This window comes from Pleuronectes platessa, chromosome 2 (genome assembly GCF_947347685.1).
Source record: "Pleuronectes platessa chromosome 2, fPlePla1.1, whole genome shotgun sequence".
Taxonomy (NCBI): Eukaryota; Metazoa; Chordata; class Actinopteri; order Pleuronectiformes; family Pleuronectidae; genus Pleuronectes; species Pleuronectes platessa.
In genome coordinates, this window is record NC_070627.1 from 2,056,363 (window position 1) to 2,078,453 (window position 22,091).

The window sequence follows — 22,091 nt, forward strand, 5'->3', positions numbered from 1 at the left end:
ATTTTATAGAATAAACGAGTGCATTTGTTATTCTATTAATTAAATGTGTATATTGGTTAATCTGTAAAATATCAAGCCTCAATTACATTTATTTAGTTTGATAATGACGTCTTTGGAGTCATTGCCAATGTACATGTATTTGCCAATAAAATGTTCACTCCCTAATACTGGTAATTAAATCCATACTGGTCAATTAACGATCATGAAAAAATTACTAATTATTTAAGATAATAAAATACTATAAGAGATGGGATTTATAAAAGTGAGTAAAGCCAGAATTAAAAAGTCTTGTATTAAAAGGCAGTAAATGGAATAAAAGGATAAATAGAAAGTAGTAAAACAGACTAAATAGAATTAAATAAAAAAGCAGAGTGGAAATGCAAGGTCTTGAGTTTGTTTTTAAATATATCATCATCCTCTGCTGCCCTCAGGTCTGTTTCCAGAGACGTTGACCATGATAATATAAATATCTCGGGTTATTACGGCTTTTAAGTTGAATTAAAAGCTCACTAACAGAAGACCTGCTAAATGAAATGAATGATTGTCAATAAGCATGATTTAATCCACGAGATACCAGTTTGTTTAGGAGCATGTAGACTCTTCAGGCTTGAGACTAAACCTCATTACTTCCTGGTTCTGACATAGTTCTGCTTTACAGGGAATCAAACACACCCCAACGATTATGAACCCCTCTCTGTAATCTGTGAAGCTCGATGTCGAAAATCTCCTGGAATCATTTTTGTGTGACGTAACACGAGGCCCAGGTTCTGTAACTGAATGAAGTGACGCTGGAAGTTATTGATGAAGAAATATCCGATATCTGGACTCTTCAATCGGTTCGGTGTCGGTGCTGAAACAGATTTGAGAGATTCGTGTGAACCCGACTGTGTTTCTGTTTCTACTTTCATTACATTTGTCGAAAGGTTTGTGTTGTTCACTCCTGTCCATTTGTGTATTTGTTTCAGCAGAATCAGGCAAACACTGCTTAACTAATTTCTAGTGTGAGTAAGTTGGTGCAGTTTGATTGATTTTAAGGGTTTTAAGCTCCACTGATTTGTTATTATTGACAGTTTCTCATTACAAATGTGTTTTTTTAATTTATTTGATCAGTTTAACGAGTGAGAAGTTTGGTTTTTCCTCCTCCAAAGTAAAACCATCTCAGGTGCTCATAGATTGTAGCGCAGTGCGTTACACTGCATGGTGAAACCGGGTGAAACTGCACTGAAACAGGATGAAAACACAGAATGCTGTAACTCCAATCAGAGACCATGCAACAAAGAAGTTTCGGATTGAAGCCACGTTTTTGTGAAAAGAAGAAATTCATACGCGGGACAGACGTGTTTAAAACTGGGAGGTGACGTCTGCTCGATGGTCACGAGACGAATGTCATGGATCTGCAGCGAGGAGGCAAATATGAATAGAAATTGAAGTATTACAATCTCAATGTCGTGCACCTTCCCCCTCTAACTCGACAGCCATAAGAGTTAGTTGGATGTGTGGAGTGAACAGTGAGGTGTTGCAGATGTTAGTCACGTGCTGCGGCCTCGGCTTCAGCTCGCTTTGTGTGTGTCAGGTGAAGTCGGTGGCATCATGCTAATGTGTCCTACTTGGCGTGCAGCGATTCTGTTGTGTTGCTCGTTCTGGTGCGATTGGCCTAGTTAACTTCCTTGTCCTTCACCGTGCCATTCTTCTTGTGCATCTGTAGTGAAACACTGTTGATGGTGAGAGTGGGCTTCTGTTGAAACGGGTCTAGAAAAGGCGGTTGAGCAGCGCAGCCCTTGACCTCTGACCCCGTACTTTTAAACATTCAACCAAAAGCTGTATTTCAGGTTCTTTAACTCGAAACTGATGCAAAGGTACGATGTCCTTGAGCGAGACATTGAGCCTTTGTCAGATTCAGGGACGCTCTGAAACTCTGACCTTTGACCTCACTGTGAGTGGAGCAGCACAGAACTAATGATGCACTTATGTCCCAATAAATCACATCCACGTCACTTTTAAAGACGTTTTATTTATGGTTATATTACATTTTAAATTCTTTAGATTATATCTTGGAGGAAAAATGTATTTGGAGACTTATCAGACAGAGGAAACAAACTTGTCATCCGAACAGCTATGGTTTCCGATTGATGCAAAGAAAATGCAAACACACAAGTACACATGAGACTAATAAATACAGAATGAGACTGATGACTGTCTTCACCTCCACTCTTCCTCCTCTGGACACTGCCTCTGACTCATTGACCTCTGCAGACGGGCTCTTCCTCTTCCTCTTCCTCACCCTGGGATCGAGACTCTTTTCTTTGCTGCTCGTGTCGTGTGGAGACTCGACAGAATCCTCCTCTTGTTCCTCTGGCTCTTTATCCCTTTGTTCTGAAACCAGGATAACACCTACTACACGTTTTCCTTTCTCCAAACCACAGAGGGAGAAAAGTTGACTTTACCGACTTCACTGTGGCTTTTCGTGTTTGCTTTGCCGAGGCTCATTTTAAGAATCCATCTCGTGGGTAAAGTTTGACATTTTGTCTTTGTCTGCAAAAAAAAATAATCAGAAGGTGAAGCAACAGAAATGATGATCTCTGTATTTTGTGTTGAGCGTCTTTTCTGTGCTTCTCACCTCTGAACTCGTGAAGATTAAATCAGGACATCATCATCCAGTTTGTGATTTAACGTAACGATCAGGAGAGTGGGTCTTACTTCCACTGGAGGAGAGCTTCTCCCATCGCTGGTTTAACCCACTGCTGGTTTGTGCTCCATATCAGACATCAAGTTGTGTAACTTCATAATTTTTGTTCAACTCAAATATTGATTAATTGATTGACAGAAAAATCATTCGGTATTTGTTTAAGCATTAAGCTGTTTTCATAGGAATATATATTTTTTTCTCACAAATATTCGGACTTCTGACTGTATTTTGTTACAGAAAAAGGCAGATTTGTGTTTTTACCTCTGATTTCAACTGTTGTGTTGATATTTACCAACAAGCAAAACCACATTATAGGGACACACAACCAACAGGGACTTCAAATGTTATGTATACACATTTTGTATGTACCCTTAAAATCCAACAGCTGGATGTGAAGCAATCACATCAAGTTAAACACACAAAAGAAAACATGGATAATGTTGTTATAGTGTCTTCAGATGGGACTTGTTGTCTGTCTCGCTGTCACACACACACACACAGACACAGACAGTGTGTGTGTGTCCAAAGCTTCACCTGCAACGCGTCTGTCCACCTAGTGCTGCACACAAAGGACGAATCAATCCGTCCATCACACAGACACAGACACACACACACACACACACACGCAGACTGGTTTGAATGGGCAGACAGCCGGCAGCCACTGGCAACGACAGGGTTACCATGGTGACGGTGTGTTTATGTCCGCCCCCCCGCCAGCTTTAGCACGGAGAGCCAGTTTCCATGGCAACGGCCCTGATACCCCCTCCCGCTCCCGAAGCAACGGGCCGTTGAGCTTGCAAAGTGCTTGTGTGTGTGTGTGTGTCTCTGTGTGTGTGTGTGTCTCTGTGTGTGTGTCTGTGTGTGTGTGATTCAGTGAGACGATTCCTCATACCTGTGTGTTTTTGGCGCATCTGCATTTGCCTCACGACACCAGGTTTGTCGTGCTCACTCTCACTGCATCGAACCATCAGTTACAAAAAACACGCACCTGCTCCACGTCTCTCTACACCAGCATGGCACTACACACACTACACTACACACACTACACTACACACACTTTCCCCCCCCCCCCCTTCTTCTATCTATACTGACAAACACACACCTGCATACACAAGGATTTACACGTAGACACAAACATGTGTAGACATCACTCTGTCCATTCCGGATTGGTGTTTGTTGGCGTGTTCATCGTGTGGCGTTCGTTCTCCACCTTCTGAATCCAGCCTGGGGGGGGGGGGGGGGCGGTTCCAGAGCCGTGGTTGCTCTGGATGCTCTGCTGTCATAGGAGCCAGGCAGACCTTCCTCCGACAGCCTCCGACACACACGTGCACACGGACAGGAAGTGTTGTGGGGAATTGACGGCTTGGACAAACCTCTTTTTCGATGTGCCCCCCCCGGGCCTCAGAAACATGTCGGGCTACGTTTTGTGTGTCAGAGCTCAAATTTGTTCAGAAATCAAACGTCCACATCACACAACGGTTATGAGCCGACGCTGGCTCGCTTTCAGACGCACAATCACTTTGTCTGCCAAGAGTGAAATGAGCGACAGTCTGTGGCGGTGACATCGGGACGCGAACATATGAGCGACATACACACCTTTTTAAAAAAAGGGAGAAGCATCGGGTTCACAGGGCTTTGTGGAAATCAAACAGCTGGTGCTCGATAGCTGTTGTGTCTCCGGAGCACATCTAGTCGTGGTGTGTTGATGAGTGTTGTGTGTCTGTGTGTTGGTGACGACAACAGGAGCGAGAGGCATTATGCTCTCAGGTCGTCCAGTTACTGTGAGCACGATATCTCAAGAGGCCTGAAGGGAATTCCTGCAATTTTTGGTTCTAGGGTTCAGTTGAACGTGAGGATGAACTCTTTAAGAATTTCGTGGTCAAAGGTTGAGGCTGCTGGGTCTTCACTAACAATCATTTTTCTTCTTGTGAGGGCAACATCTCAGGAACACCTTGAGGGAAGTTCTTCAAATTCTGTAATAATGTTTATTTAGAGCCCCAGAATAAATGTATTAGCCTCTAAGGGTCACAGGGAGCTCATGAGTCTGTTTGCATGTGGACTGGATCCCGGCTGCATACAACCACAGGGTGTGAATTCTACTTTGTCTTTTTTCATGAAGCAGGTTTGTATTCAAGCAGCAGCTCACTGTTTTGTTAATTGATGAATTTAATGTCTATTTAATAATTAAAGCCGCAGCGCATTTTGTTCCATTGCAGGAGGAAAGCTCACAACTAAAATCTCATTTAGAACCAGTGAAGGATTTTGACTCCTCACCAGTGTTGATTTGTTTTCAGGTTCAGTCACACGCAGCATCTATTGCACTTCTGTCATTTATGCTGGTCTACATCACAAGTGGAGTTTATTAACGACTCCCAGTTCTTCATAAATTACTTTCTTTCCTTTAAAACCTAATTTCATTCTATTGTTACACTTCACAAGCATCATATACACAAATCATACACAGTTAGAGTTCTGCAGATGCTCATTCAGTCTCTGCTACAGATTTATTCTCCACTACAATAAAACCTGAGCACGGCAGGATTCAGTGTTTGTCTGAGGCCTCGTGTGACTCTGACGTGTTTTGATATTTCTTATGCGACTGTGACTGAAAACTACCAAAACTAAACCTTCTTTAATTTAACTGGTTTGTCGAGAGTTTCGGATTTATGAGTGTTTCTGCAGCTCACTCCAAATGTGTAAATATGAGATGAGATCACAACGTAACATCTGGATCAAACAAACTGTTTGGATGCAGAGGTTTTCATTTTCCTCTTTAAAAAGTTGCTTCTTCTTTCAACCAAATAGTGATTTTATTTTTTACCTTTGTTTGAAAATAAGAATTTCCCGTTACTCTTGAGAACAAGAATTATGTGAATCTGTTTCTTTAGACGAGAGGTGGCAACAAGAAGGTCCTTGAAAACGCTTAATTTCAGGAATAAATAGAAATGGTAGATTAAGTGTTATATTTGTCTGCTTGCTCTACCACCAGCTATAAACACAATAATTTGATATATAACTATGTTGATTTCAACTTTTTTGAAAGTATTTTCTCCTGTTTTTCCAAACTTTTAAACCAACTTGCAGAATTTAGCATCTAAATCAAAGAAGCCTGGTTTACCTGCTAAGGAGACACAGCACGTCAACATCCAGAGTTCATATTAAATATGCAGCTGAACAAAGGTGTGAGCGGCTCATCACTAGTTTGCATCATTAACACTAATGTGGCAATTGTGTAGAGCATTTTCCTCCGTGTGTGTGTGTGTGTGTTCCTCTCCTTTCATCTCACTTATAAATCATAACCGTGCATCTGCAGCCAACTGTTAACGTAATCCTGCAGAGTACGGATGCATCCCATAATGTGCAGTAAACAAACAGAGATACTAACAAACCCATGTGAGTCAGAGATTAACGTGAGCCTGCAGCACAGACGGAGACATGGTCTTTAACGTAAATGTGGATTTAGAGCTTCTCCTGTTCGGTTTGCACCCGAGGGAGGAACCAGCGTGAAGCCGAGTGTCCGTCAGCAGCTTCAGTTAATTCACACACACACACATGCACACACAGACAGACACAGACACACACACACACGGCTGTCCTTGATACGACCTTCAGATGGAGGATACAGGCACATTCCTCAAGTTCTTCCTCACCCCCGCCAAGATGTCATTCAGCATTGATTGGTTTTAAATATTGATTCTTTGATTCTTTGATGGATGTCCTGGTCCTGGATCAACATTTAATAACCTCAGACAAGGAGGTGATGATTTCATCAGTGTTTTGTTTGTTAGTTAACGGGAGATGCTTGAAATTTAGTAAACGAAAGTGTTTGCATTTATATATCTGTATTAATCTTAGTGAATAGACTCTCCTGATGTCTCCCATCATCTCTCAGCTCAACGTACACACTGTATTGTGTTGCTGTGCACAGTCTGCTACACTATATTTTGTGTTTTGGTCGCACTGAGGTGTTTTCAGATTCGAAGAGTTCACTCAAGTGTTCCTCCACCACTTCCACGTGACGTTAAATAGACCCTCTGCTCTGACCTTCCTGTGGTTTGAATAAGTGGAGACAATCTCCCTGCAGGGATCAATCAGGTGGCACATTATTATTCATGATGTAGCAGGATTCATTATACACACACACACACACACACACACACACACACACATGATGGAGTAGAATGCCTTCACCTTGGAGTTTGCTTCTATGATGCAGTTAAATGTTGTTGCCCTGGTCAGTTAATTCAGCCTATAGACCGTGTATACAAAGATGGCTTCCCCAAAATAATGTAAAGCCAAATCATCTTGATCGCCCCCTGGTGGCTGGTAGCAGGATTGATCATAAACCCTGCTTCCTCCATGTTAGCAGATGGGACATGAACCCCACTAACACGTCAAAGAACCAGTTAAAGATGTTTTTTGTCATTTTACATAGTTGTTATCACACTTATGAATGCTTAGGTGTTAATTTTTCTGATAATTTGGACTTTAATAAGTTATTTGATGAAAAAACACATTTTATTTTGCAGTCTCTCCTACAACATGTTCGACTGTAATATTATTTATGTATATCTGAAGACGTCTGAATGTCTGATCCTCAGTGAAGCATCGGGTGAGTCAGGTCTCTGCATGGTGCTTTGAACAGGAACTACTTTAACTTACATTTTCAAAAGTAAAAATACAAGAGAGTTGATGAAAATTGGCTTCACGCTGACGTGGACTGCAGCACATCAGTGATCACAGCTGAGAGGAGACTCCCGACTCAGATAATCACAAATTCAAAACATACAATTTAATCTTGTGTAATTGTAATCTCGCTCTCCCTGATTTGGATTGAAGCCTTTCTGCATTTCTGATTGAATTGGACCGTCCTGTTTGCCCACATGCTACGCTGACCTCCAGGTCCACCTACTGCTCATGAATATTCATTATTATAACTCTCACATAATAATCCAGCACTTAAACTCTGCCTTGTGCCTGAAAACCTGCTGTGAGGATCGGAAGCTGAGGTTTCCTCGTTCTGCGTCTATCCTCCATCGGCGTCATGGTGGAAATCACACACTCTGCTGCAGTAGTTTCCTCCTGGAAATGATGATGATCATGATGATGATTTGACAAATGAAACAGCTCTGTTGGGCAGAGTGTTAGAACGTATAAGGGCTGAGGAGTCTGTGGTTCATCACTTTCAGGAGGAGGAGGGTGGAAGCAGTGAGGGGATCCACTACCAGGACATAGTTTGACTTCTCAGTTCTTAGTTTTCTGGTATTTGTAATTCTAAGTGGAGAAATCTGGGTCTTTATGTTTTTCAACCAACACAAAATACAATTCAACAAACACTTGTTGGCTCTGGTGCCTAAGAGACTGCAGTGTTTAATGTAAAATTAGACTAAACAATAAATTACTATACAAAAAATACTGAATAATTATAGTAACAATCAAATTACACAGCACAGGAATCCACATGTAACACAGACAACCAATGTGTCTGATCTTAAAGTTATCAGTATCTTATTCAAAATGATTATGGGCTATCAAAAAAATAAATGCACCACAACTAGCTCTGTGTGTTGTCGGTCTTTCTCATATATACAGATAATAACATGATGAACTAAAACTACAAACCAGACCAACGTGGAACTGATAACTCGTCTGTAAACCTCCCGATCAGAACTGATCTCAGTTCACTCAGCTTGTGTAAGGACTCTACACGTCTTCTGTCCCTGTCTGTAGTTTGACAGACAACGTGGTGTTTCCAGGGTTAGTTTCTATCCGACTACTTCACCATATCTTCAGTCATCAGGAAGTTTGCTCTGAGACTCCGAGCTCCCTGCGTATCTTTCCTATTTGACACAGATCTTACATTTCTTTCATTACGCTCGTTAAAAGTCTGACTTAACTTGTTGAAACCTGCAGAGACGGTTATGTGGTTATCTTCTTGTTATCTTTGAGGTTTTATGTCCAATAAGCAGAATCTGTATGAATTTGTTTCACATTTTAATGCCGTTGCAACGTGTCATTCATGTGAAGAGCGACGCTGCTCAGCTGTAATGTAACCTGACGTGATGATTAATGCTGCTGTGTGCAAACGGACCGTGGCCTCGGACGGATGTGTCACAGATGACGGGTTCGATGCTCAGCGACTGATAAGCGTCATCGTGTTCATTAGTGTCTGGAGTCTTCAGCGGGGACATTTGCTTTTTTCTAAACATGGAGCTTTTTCTGGGAAACCTCTCTTTGGTCTACAGGAAGTGATAATTTAAATGTTTTTGTGAAACATAAAAAGAACAACTGAGCAGGGGCAGCGGCGTCTATTTTTAGCTTCCCCTTCAGCTCAGTCACATAGATAACCCTCCTCTTCCTCCTCCTCCTCCTCCGGACACTGGACTCATCAGACGTATTCATAACATGTCTGCTGCACACGAGAGGGTTTTCAAATCTTAACTGATTTTAAAGACCACACACACAACAGCAGATAACATGTTTGTTTAATCCAGAGGAGACGCAGGACCACACTCTTGAAAACAAATGATTTCTGAAACCTGTAATGGAACATTTTATTACATTTCACAGCAAAGACAATTATCAATTCTGGTTCATACAATTCTACCTAGCTGCAGCTAGGGACCAGAGCACCCTGTCACTTAGTCAGACTTGGGTCAATGGCACAGAACAATGGAATCACATTTGATTTATACTAAATAAGTCCCTCCTTTCACAGAGGTAGAATGTTTATCCAATCAGTTCTCTGCGTGTTGTCTTCAGGCTTAGATTTGGTCACCTCCAATCTGAATGAAGGACCCCTTCGAAGGTCTCACTACACATCAACATCAGGCATCTGCTTAGACTCCAAGTGTTAAAACCTGTTTTCCCAGAGACCCCTGTCTCTGACTGTAACACCTATGCACTCTATCGCAGACAGTAGGATGGACCCTGCTGTTAAGACCTTTTGTTTCATCAGAGGCACAAACGAATCTCTAACGAATACACATCTGAGTCTGCCAAGCTGACCCCACATGTTTTCAGTCTTAAACACACAGAAATACATATCAGAATAACATTCCCATCTATAACTGTCATTCCTTGCATGAAACATAACTAAATATAAAATCTGCCATCACAAACCTCAGACAGGTCCTGGAGTCCCTTTATCTTTTCTAACTTTCACTTTCCTTTCCTCGTGTGTTTCCTCTGTTCCTTTCTTTGTCTACCATCCCCATCTCCCAGCTACTTTCCCTTCCAGCCCCTTTTCTTTTGTTTTCTCCACTTCCTGCAGACGTTTCACCTTAATTAGTTTTTGATTTGAAACATTTCAACACAGCAATTATGGTATCCTACCAATAAACCTAACGTCTGACCCTTTTCTCTTTCAGATGTTCACTGGTCTCCTGAAGCACACGGCACCCCCGGCCTCCGCTGCAGCAGCCTCCTCCTCCTCGGCCTCGGACCAAAACAGCAACGCACAAACCGTGGTTCCTACCATCCCACGGGGACACCTGGTCTTGGGCCCCAGGGATCAGCTCCGCCTCATCTCCCCCGTGGGCAGCACGGCCACGTCCAATCACTGCACGGCCGCCGGGGCCCACGCCACTAGACACTCCGGAGGCGCCCCGCGGCCGCCGTCCTCCATGAGCGAGGAGGACGATGGAGGAGGCGGAGGCAGGGTGAAGAAGAAACGAAAGAAAAAGGACAAGAGACAATGGGAGCGAGGGACCGTCGAGGAAAGGGACAGCAGCAAACCAAAGAAACGAAAGGATGAGAAGCAGGCGATGGTGGTCACGCTGAGGAAGAGCAAGGAGCCCAAGGAAGGCAAAGAGCGGAGGGAGCGCCGGAGCAAGGGGAAGGAGGGCAGGAAGGAGAGCGGCGCAGACCTGAAGAATGCTCCGGCAGGAAAAACGGCCGCTGTGGCTGCCGGAGCAGCTCAGGTGCCGGTGAAGGTACCTGGAAAGAGGGGGAGGAAACCGAAGGTCAAGATCCTTCCTCCTGTTCCGACGAATCCAGGTAACGTCTGAAGTGTGTGTGTGTCTTTCTGTGGGTGTGAATGGTTTTTAAGTGAACTGTGGTCGTGTGGGAGGACGTGGAGGTCGTCTCTATGTCTCTGCTCTTCAACTGGGTCCAGCTAGCTGATGGACAGAAACATTTCAGAAATAATTTATTGTTTATGTCCCAAAAACAATCTCCAAATAGTCTCTGATTCTCAAGTGTGAAGATATACAGGTTTTTCTCTGTGGGTCATTTTATAGATATTCCACTTGACTCTGGGGAAGTTGTGTTGACATTTTCCAAGTAATTAGTCAATCAATTAAAAAACTAAAACAAGTGACTTAACCTTATAGCCCTCTCTGTATCCTGGGAATTCAAAGGGATTTAACACGATTGAACTCAAGATAAAATTACTTGTAATATCTTGTTTTAACGATTCATATAGACACGCTCGTGGTGATGTTAACAATTTGTTGTTGCTGTTGATGCAGATCGATGAGATTGAGCCTCCACAAGCTTTGAATATCTGGTCCATCTCATTTGTTTTGTGTTTCCTTAGTATGTCAGGTGTGTGTCTGTGTGTTGTTGTTGTGCTGTGTTGAGTCAGCAACCAGATAAAAACAGTCAAAACATGTCGGCTGTTGAAGGTTGAACATTTCCCCTCTAATCAGAGACACAGATGACGACTGTTCTTCTTCAGTCATAATCAGACATGTCGGGATAAATTAATTATGATTATGTGATAAATTGATTAAATGAGTGAGTGAGTGTGCTTGGTGGTGGGGGGGGGTCTAAACCATAATTTCTTATTAGAATCAAAGAATTGGACCAATGCCTGTTTGAAGATGCGTCTCCTTGTCATGAACCAAGATGATGCTGAATGTCTTTGAAACATGTAAAATCAAATAATATATCAATTATGTGTATTTATACATACAAGTGTGGTGACGAAGTGAGAAACAATCAGAAGATATTTATGTTTTTACATTTAAGCTAGGTTTTTAAATGCTGCTTTCCTGCTTATGGCTCTTTGGTTCATTCCAGCAGCAAATGAACATCTTAGAAATACAACAATCAATTTTCTTGAACTCCATCATAACCTGTGTCCTCTTTATCTTGTCCATCCCCGTCTCCTCCAGCAGCACCTCCTGCTTCCAGGCATAACGCCAAGGTGCAGATCCACGGCACCCACACCAAGAACCACGGCCAGGCCAACAGCAAGACCCCCGTCCCCTCGGCACCAAAACAGAGGGGCCGCAAACCCAGGTGAGTCGCTCGGACTGGAAGTACTGGAGCAGAGGCAAGAGAGAGAAGTCATTTGAATGAAAGAAAGTGAAGCTGCTCTGCTAGAAAAGCCCGAGAAGCAAGCACTGATGGAATAAAGAGAGTGAGGCTGAAGCAAAACTGTCATCTTCAACAAACTGTGCAATCACTTCTCCTGGAAACTCGGAAACACATTTCATTTTGTTAATATTTAGATATTCTGGCTTTTTGGCTGTTTTGTGGAGGCTGAAAAATAGTTTAATTTAGGTCCAGGACAACTTAGATACTTCAGCACGTCAGCAAAATGAGCCTTTTGGAGTGAAGCTTGAGTTTTTATGATTCTATAAATGTACTGGAAATAATTGGCTCCCCAAATGTAGTTGAATTTCGACGTGAGATGTTGCAGGTGATGGACAAACAAACAGAGGAGACACTCACAGCTGTAGAAATGGTTTTATGCTCTGGTCAGGATCTCGGCCTCAGGTCCACACGGAGTTCATGACTTGGAAGTGCAGTGTGAGTCTTTGGAACTTGTGTACTTGGTTGTGTGTCTAACACAATGACCGATCCATTCAATTTGACAAAGTTTGAACTTTTCAAACCGTAGATACATCTGAAGGATAAAACAGGATGCACCCGACCACAACCACGGATATTTAGAGGACTGATGTCTGAGTGTCATTTGATGCAGCTTGATTGGATTTAAGGATGTTGTGTTGTGGCTGCGATTTCCAGGTGACTTCACCGAATAGAGAGCGATGATGTTGGGATGTGACTCGATAATATAACAGGAGCAGACTGATGAGAGAGGATCAGTGTTCTCAGACAGAAGTAGAGCGATATAAGTAGAATTGTATGATTCAAAGAGTGGGAAGATTTTTAAATTAAAGAGGAGCTGAGTCACTGATGTGGAGTTAAGAAAAGCAATAGACTGACGAGACAGAGAAGTTACAGCTGAGTGTAAACGGGAGGAAAGGCATCGACAAGAATAAGAAGGGACGGAGGAAATTGAGAGAGGAGATGATTATCACCGCTGTGAAGAGAGAGATGGGAAGCAACAGAGGCAATGAAATGAAAGAGAAGAGATAAGACGAGAGGAGGAAGAACTGATCCACTGACGTGAGAACTTGTGAACTCCACTGACTCGGGGTCGTTTCCGGGTCACGCTCCGGTTTCCACTCGGGCTTTTGTTCCTGTAACAACAGTCGCGAGAAGATTTAGAAAATCCTTGTGTGGGTGCAGGTTTGTCTCCATCTGAATTGCTGCTTTGTCTCTTTCTCCACCCGCCGCTCACTCAAGAGGTTGAGAGAGAGAAGCATGAAGTTTGTGCAGAGATGAATCTTGTTCCTCTGACCTCAGCAGCCAGCAAAGTCCCAGCTTCACCAGCCTCTGTGTGCAGCCGACACCCCGGCTGCTGCTTTTTTAAAGAAGAGCACGACTTCTCAGGGACTGAGGTGTATTGTGAAGTCAGAGCTCAGACCACACGTTACCCTGGTGCGACTTTTCTAAATCTGACATGAATATACGTGGATGATTTTCCAGTTCGAGACTGACAGGTGTGAGAAGAATTTCTGTTTATATGTTTTTACCCCAAAAAGAGACGGACGACGCCTCTCCACGTTTCTGTGTTTGACAAAAAATAAACCAACATATCTCAGATACTGGTTAAAGAGGTAATTATACCATAAACAAAAACATACAACATACCAGGTATCTCACTGAAGCTAAGTTATGCAGGTTGTCTACTCACGAGCCTCCAGCAGCAGCCGACACACACTTTTGTGACAGATATGTTTTACAAAGTAAAAGCTTCTCCCCTCTGGAGTTTCCTGAACGCAAAGACCACAGAGCTGACGCTGTCCTCTGTCAAAGCCAGAGGTTTAAACTGTGTCAGGGTCAGGAGAGGACGGGGGACGTCTCTCGATGGTCCACCACGTGCTGGTGTAGAGGTTTGGTTTCAGTATAGATTTGAAATGAGCACCACTTTCCAGATTCACACTCAGGAGCAGTCTGTGTGAACGTCTTCAACTCTTCATATACATGTATTTATAAAAATGTCCTGACACAGAGGCGTCCCAAACTGTTGACTCTATATAACCACAGTCCCAGCAAGAGTCAACACGGAATGAAACACACATGGTGTAGTGTAGAATGTTTATGAATTTGATAAATGTGATATTAAAACCAGCATTAGTGTGTTTCATCTCACGTTATTGAGTTTGCAGCATTAAAACCAAATGATCTCTTTAAACCAGCGGCTTCTTGCTCCTCTGTCTTGGTCTTCACGACGTGATGTCACCGAGTCCGATTGTGAGAAAGAGAGAATAAACTATTCATGCCAGATGTAACCATCTTAACCAGCGCTCTGTGAATCCTTCAGGGATCAGTTCGGTTTCCAGCGAGCGCGCCGCTGCAGGCTCCTCGTGCTGCTAATCACTCATCAGGATTCCTCCTCTCTCTCTCTCTCTCTCTCTCTCTCTCTCTCTCTCTCTCTCTCTCTCTCTCTCAGAGATCCTGGCGCAGCGCCCGTGGAGAAGAAGAAGAAGGGGAAGAGGAGAAACCAGGAAGCGGCTGTCCACGAGGGGGCGGAGAGTGACGACACTACCTCAATGTCAGCCGTCAACATGGGCGGAGAGGACAGCCAAGACCCCCTGGACATTGCGGTGAGGGGATGGAGAGAATGACTTGGCGGGGGGGGGGGGGGGTCAAGCTGCCTCAGTGTAACCTTGTATGATGCTTTAGACTCGTGTGTTTTAAAGATGATGAGCTCTGCCAAATTAGTTTAAAACTGTGGGTGAGGTCACATTAAATATTAAATTAAACCTTCAACTGAAAGTACTGAGAACTTATTTAACCAAGATTCAGTTTGATCCCCTGGTGGGAGGAGCCGTTCACACCTGATCTGTTTATGTAGCTACAGGTTTTTTAAATAGTAGCTGAGATAAAATGTTTAGCACTACAAGCTCCGCCCAAAGGTTTCAGTACTTTTGTAAAGAACTTCCCTCAAGCAGGGACTTTTTCTGGGGTAAAATATTTACCTCAAACTAAATTTCGACCCAGGGCCCTGCAGTGGAAACACAAGGAGTTCATACAGAGGTTCATGTTCCCTGTGCAGCTAACATTAAGAAAGTGACACTAAATTTTAACCATTATGTTTCTGAATGTTGTTGTTATTATTATCGTGACATTAAATTTACTTGCTCATCCTCATTCATTCAATTCCTTTTGCCTTCCATCCTCCTCTCCTACCTTCACTTCACTACTTTCTCTCTAATATCTCATCTTCTCCTCTTACGCCTCACCTCCTCCTCCCTCCTCCTCTCACTTCCCCCTCACTTCCTCCTCCTCACTTCCCCCTAACTTCACCCCAATATCTCATGCTGCTTTCTCCTCTACTCCTCTACTGCTGGATTTTCTTCCTAACTCTCCCTTTATCCCTCCTCCTTCACTCTGACGCCTCAATTCTTTCCCCTCTAATCTCACTCTGTCTCTCGATGACGTGTATCTTCCTGTCTCTAATCTTTCTAGAAGCGGCGTTCAGGGCGACAAGTCAAGAGGAGGAAGTATAACGAGGATCTGGACTTCAAGGTGGTGGATGATGATGGAGAGACGATCGCGGTCCTCGGAGCCGGTCGCATCTCAGCGCTCAACGCCACCGCTCTGGCGTGGCAGGCTGAGGTGGGGATGGAAGTCTTGATTAGTGTGTTGTCCACTGAAACACATCTTGGAGACGAGGATGCATGCAGTGTCTGGCTGTTGAATCTACACTGAAACTTGTTTTGTGTAGTTGTTGTCACCGTCTGAAGCGACAAACCTGAAGCTTCACACTACAACAACTTGCAGGTTCAGTTCTGTCCACAAAGCTTTAGAGATGTGTAGACGATCTATTTTCTAAACTCTTAAATAACACTAAAGTCACGTGACACTTTGGGTAGAAGACAATCACACGGGTGTAGGGTGTAGTATACAATTTCATGATTTAAATAAAAAAAATGGTTTATTTAAAATGTATAAAGCAGTAGGAAATCAACAGACTGAACCTGCAGCAGTGGTGTTGGATCTCCATCTTCTAGTATTGTGACACTTGATTGTGGACGTTTGTATCGTGGTGAAATAACTTTAACAGCCCTAATGCACAATGTTTTGTGTTTTACTCAGAGTTTGTAATAATCTGTTATTTTCATAGATACAACAGCCAGAGACATGTGATGATTATCGAGCAGATGTTGTGTAACGCACCTTTTTGAACTCTTTGTGCTGTTACTGATGAATGAACAGAAACTCTGGGACCTGACCTTCATCTGTTTGGGCTGTCGCTCACGTTTCCCGTCTCTCTCTCTCTTTCTCTCCCCCAGGAGCCACCTGAGGACGAGGCCAACATCATCGAGAAGATCCTGTCCGTCAGAACGCCGAAGAAAGAGGTGAAGTCAAATAAAAAGAACTCATGCAAACAAACGCTGGTTTCTAATTAAGGGGCCGTGTCGTGTACTCTTCTCTCTGCCAAGGCGTCTAGGAAGGAGACGTTTTAGTCATTTCTTATTTGCCGCTGTATTAGCTGGTTAGCTTCATCACCAGCATGTGATGATTACTGGGAGAGGTTAGTCTGGTGAGGATCCACCGATGGGAAGACGTTCTTATTGGGGAACAGAGAGAAGCTTCAAACCAGCACCGTGACATATTTGCATATTTGCACTATTGTTTTATTTTCTCCTCAGTTGTTTATACATATATTTATATATATATACTTTATTTTCTATTTTAAATGTTGATATTCTATTTTATTCTATTTTATACTATTTCTATTTTATCTTATAGGTTGTAATTACTTGAGCATTGCTAGAAGAGAGCTTGTGACTCAAGCATTTCACTGCCAGCGACTGCTTAATGTTATTGTTGTGCATTTGATAATAAAAATCTTGAATCTTGAAGGATACGGCCCTTAAATTGGGACACAGCTAAAGACACACAGCCTGATGGAATATTCCTTTAATTGATAATGACTATATTATATCATGTTTTCATTTCTACTTCATTCTAATATCTACTGTCCTGCTGCTCCTTGTACATGAATCCCCCCCCACTCACTTCCTCTCTTCTTCCCTAGACCCCGTCGTCAGAGGACCAAGTGGAGGAGACCGAGGAGTTCTACGTCAAGTACAGAAATTTGTGAGTTTCAGTTTTTACATTTTACGTATTTAGCTTCAGGAGCATTGTCTTTCTGCAGTGTGATGCTTATTTTCCAGATTTGTCTTTGCCTAAGTGGTTATTTTGGTGTCTCTGCATCTATGGGATTGCAGATATATTGTTGCATCACTATCAACCGATAATCAACCTTTCCCACATGGATTCAAGCAACATATGCAACATGTCTAAAATGAATGTGATGGAAGTGTCTGTGTTCACAAAGCTTTTATGACGAGAGCTTATTTTATGCTTGGTACAGAAATAACTGCTATAGATATGATCCCAGTCTCTTCCACACACTCAGGCTTACAGCTTATTAATGAAACTCTGGTATCAGATCGGTGCTCTGTATTAACCGATGCTCAGGTGATGCTAATCTGAAGCACAGAGCCTTGGACTTTGAAGTTCACCTTGAGGGCGACATGTAGACTCCACTAAAGATGAGACCTCAGGCGCTGCGTCTTCAGTCTAATCACCTGACGAGTCTACATATACTTACATGATCACCTCATCCCTGGGGAACCAAGAAGAAGAGCCTTCACAGACGTGTGCAGCCTCCGAGGTGTTAAATGTCACGACTGATGCAAACATATCAGCAGCGTCTTGACTTAGTCGGAGCTGTTTAATTAATCTCTTTCACGACGTGGACTTTTCCCAGGGAAGTCGACTTTTGCAAACACGCACAGTTTCTTTTCTCCAGAGCCATTAAGTGCCGGTGCGTCTCAGCAGCACTCGACACTTGAGGGAGACCGGAGAGTTCTTCACCGTCTCACCGAGACTCGGCTCGGCAAGTCGGTCCCAGGGTTCTCCTGAGAGCTTCCTGATTGTCCCTGTGTCTTTAAGAGAGGTCCTCCACAGACGTACAGTCGCTCCTATGATCGTGATTTATTCTCCTGGGCGATGAATAAAACATGCAGTTAATTCAGCTGACTGGAAGTGAATACCTCACTTTATTTAGAGTAATGTATTTACAAATTAAAGAGTTTAGAGAAAAGTGTAATATTTGTAGTGTGAAAATCATTATTGTACATGATTCATTATCAGATGCACAAGTAGCTGCAGTTCAGTCGGTGCACGGTGCAGCACGGCACCGAGCGCTGCACTGACATTTACATTCGTCCATATATAGATCCGGGTTTATGGATTATTATGTGCTTGTCAAACCGTAGCCATAGGAACAACATTCGTAGCACTTTCTTTCCCGGAGAGAAACGATTAGAGAACAATGTGTCAGTGAGTGAATCACCGAGGGGGACGAGAGGGACGAGGGGGACGAGGGGGACGAGGGACGTCCTCATTTTACTCCATTCTGTGAGACCCAGTCGATTTATATGGAGATAAATATCGTTGCTAGAACAGTCTTTGGGATTCGGTGAAGTGAAGATACACAAAAATTGCTTGTGCTCTTCCCCTTAGTTTCACAGTCTGTCCTCCCACGTGCACACACAGCTTTATAATAAGATGATTGTGCTGAGAGGGAAGTTGTGTGATTCCTATATATTTCTTTGTTTTATACATAGGACATAAAGTTCAGAACAACAAAAGGATAGAGATCATATTTGACATTTGGTTGGATACTGAAATGGTGATGCTAAGCTTGTGTGCTCATGAAACTGGTGTGATTGTATATGTCTTTTTTTAATTTATGCTTTATTTGTTATGTTTATTATTTAATTTTCAGTTCCTACCTACACTGCAAATGGGCCACGCTGGAGGAGCTGGAGAAGGATCCCAGAATCCACCAGAAGATTAAACGCTTCAGGACCAAACAGGCCCAGATGAAACATCTGTTCACAGAGGTAACGCTCTCCTTCATCATCGGCTCCTCTTCAGTCTGGAGAGATGAACTCATTTCATATTTTATCATCTTACTCATTATTTACCCAAACCATCCTGTGGGACTTGAGTCGGAAGTTAGGTGAAACTAAATGTGCCTCGACTTCTGTGATTAATAAACCTAATGATGCTGTTGGTGGTTTTTCATTTGTCTTGTTGAGTTGAGAAGAAAGGATGTCGCACCTCGTTAAGCTCAATGAGACAAATTGTGATTTGTGAGCTACACAAATAAAATATGATTGATTTGATTTCAAGTGATTTTGCATCGATCCCAGAAACATGAGCTGTCTGCGTTTCTACAGAAGAAATAGCAGAAAGAATTTAAAATATGGATAAACTGAAAAACACAAACTTTACATGGTTGAACCTATTTCTAACATTTCATAACAAATAGAAGCAGGTAATAAAATAATAGAGATAAAACAGTAAAATACAGAATTCATACAATCAAATAATAAATGGACTTTGACAACGAAACACCTCTCACCACCACATTTCCACTTTGTCCTTATATTAAGACTTTTTCATGGTAGATTTACAGCTTTAAGTTTAAATACTTTATGTATATATCACAATGATTTCTGCCCTGAATAAACAAACAATAATTCATTTATGTCTTTTTCTCTTTTTCAGCCTGATGAGGACATATTTAACCCGGACTATATCGAGGTGGACAGAGTCCTGGAGGTGGCTGTTACCACTGATACTGAGACTGGAGAGGTTGGTAATGCCCAGACACACAGACACACACAGACACAGACACACACACACACACACACACATACACACACACAACAGTCTTCATCTGCGATTAAATTAGTTTTCACTGAAGTCTTTATTCATGTGTTGGTACAGACAGGTTTAGTGTTTAGTTCTGTATCAGAAATAAACTCCCTCCAGACTAAGCCACCTGAAAACACATGTCACATGACCATCCATGTGACATGTGTTGTGTGGCGTAAACAGGAAGTAGATTGTTTATTTTAAAGTTAGTTGCTTAATCACAGAAAACTCTACAGACACGGAACAGCAGTGGTGAAATGTAAGAGCAGTTGGAACCCTTACTGACAGTAAGTATAAGGAAAACTTTGAATTCACAGCTGGGAGTTGAGTCATGTGACTGAGAAGAACCAATCAGGAAGTAATTGTGGGCAGTTGCCTCATACTTTCCAAAATGTTTCACCCGTTTGCCCAAACGCAAACTAAAAATATGGGCAGATGACAAAAACACAGCGACAATGATGCATGTTTTAAACGTGTGCGTGTTGACGCCTCCACGCTCTGATGCCGTGTGTTTCTGTGTGTTGTCACAGGAGGTGACTCACTACCTGGTGAAATGGTGCAGCCTCTCGTACGAGGAGGCGACCTGGGAGCTGCAGGAGGACCTGGATCCAGAGAAGATCAAGGAGTTCGAGCACATCCAGAAAATGCCGGCAGACCTCCGACACATGGTGAGTGCAAAGATGAAAGAAGATGGATAAATATTATTTATTTTGTCTACAAAGTTGTCGATTGGCTTGGAAACAGCTGTGAAGCATCACATCTCCAGACCTGTTTGAATATCTGAGAAGATATGGTGAATTCAGACATCTTGAATTTCTCTGTATCAGGTCAATAATGGAAGAAATGCTTTAAAAATTGTGTTAATTTCTATTTGGCAAGTCAGAGAAAATCAGAAACTGCGATCTCCACGACCACTTCTCCTCGATTCTACACCCTGGGCCTTGTGGTCTGTTTCCAGTGTTAATGAGTTCAAACACAAATCAGTGAGATTTACTTTCTTTTCAAACCGGACGTCTGCACCGTCGCCTCCTGTGTTTGTTTTTAGAAGCCAGGTTTTGAAAACCCTCACCGTCCGATTCATGGAAAACATCTGCTGCTCTCTGACCCTCAGTCGTCTGCACATCTGTGCTTCACTGCTCAGTGTGGGCGTCGCTCTGAAGCCCCGACAGCAAAGTACTGGAGAGGCCATTTTAATATGAGCAGGACGGAGACGTTAGGTCTGTAGGAGACGTGTGTTGAATAAAACTCTTCTGACTTGAGAGACGCTGGAGGGAAACCCAAGCAGCAGCAGAATGTCAGACTCGTTCATCAGTCTCTCATTGGATGAAATCTCCATTGTGGGAATGATACAGTTGAGATAAAGAAATGTTTTCACATCCAGTCTCAGCTGGGATTGTCTCCATCTTCCTTCATGACCATAAACAGATATTAGATGGATGGTACTGAAACTAAAATGTGAAGCTACGCTGAGTCGATAGAACAACAAGAAATAACCACATGATCTGTTCCTGTCACAGGAGCGACCTTCCTCAGAGAAGTGGCAGAAGCTGGACAAGTCGAGGGATTACAGGAACGGAAACCAGCTCAGAGAATACCAGTTAGAGGGAATGAACTGGTTACAATTCAACTGGTACAACAGGTGAGTGCACAAACTCTTCAGCTGTGTCCTTCCATCTTGAGGCTCCTCCTCTCGACCGTCTCACACTGTCTCCGTTTGTCCTGACCTAGAAAAAACTGTATCCTGGCCGATGAGATGGGATTGGGAAAGACCATCCAGTCCATCACCTTCCTGTACGAGATCTGCAACATGGGGATCCGCGGGCCCTTCCTCATCATCGCGCCGCTGTCCACCATCACCAACTGGGAGAGGGAGTTCCGCACGTGGACGGACATGAACGTCATCGTGTACCACGGCTCGCAGATCAGCCGGCAGATGATCATGCAGTACGAGATGTTCTACAGAGACTCGCAGGTTTGTGTGCTTGTAACATTGTTTGTGTTTGTGTGTGTGTCCTGACCTCCAATCCATCACACAGTGGTGAGTCAGCTGTGTTTACACAAACACAACTGCAGGTTGAAGGTGTAAATGTCTGTCTTCTCTTTCACTTTTATTCAGTCTGATGAAAGACAAAAAGTGAGCATCCACCAAAGTGTTGACATTGAGCTGTTACTGGTTTCTTTAGAGGAGGTTTCCACTGGTTTCTGGTTAATCTGCCGTGAATCACTTGAGTTTAGTTCCTTAGAAAATTAGATATCTTTATTCTTATTCTCTTGTTTAATCTTTAGCCGACCGACATAGTCCTTTATATTTGTGTTTAATAATTACCTCCTCCAAAAAAGGTGATGTTTGAATGACTGC

The 22,091-nt window shown here is 42.9% G+C and overlaps 1 protein-coding gene across 1 annotated transcript in view; it reads left to right on the forward strand.

Annotated features, from left to right (window-relative positions):
* Positions 1-22,091, forward strand: part of chd6 (chromodomain helicase DNA binding protein 6) — a 61,669-nt gene that overhangs the window by 17,503 nt on the left and 22,075 nt on the right. The window contains exons 3-13 of the mRNA XM_053438801.1: positions 10,057-10,684; positions 11,806-11,932; positions 14,439-14,592; positions 15,458-15,607; positions 16,285-16,350; positions 17,034-17,095; positions 18,795-18,912; positions 19,583-19,669; positions 20,263-20,400; positions 21,250-21,371; positions 21,461-21,704. Of these exons, the coding sequence (XP_053294776.1) occupies positions 10,057-10,684; positions 11,806-11,932; positions 14,439-14,592; positions 15,458-15,607; positions 16,285-16,350; positions 17,034-17,095; positions 18,795-18,912; positions 19,583-19,669; positions 20,263-20,400; positions 21,250-21,371; positions 21,461-21,704 (1,896 nt within the window). The remainder of the gene's footprint in view (positions 1-10,056; positions 10,685-11,805; positions 11,933-14,438; positions 14,593-15,457; positions 15,608-16,284; positions 16,351-17,033; positions 17,096-18,794; positions 18,913-19,582; positions 19,670-20,262; positions 20,401-21,249; positions 21,372-21,460; positions 21,705-22,091) is intronic.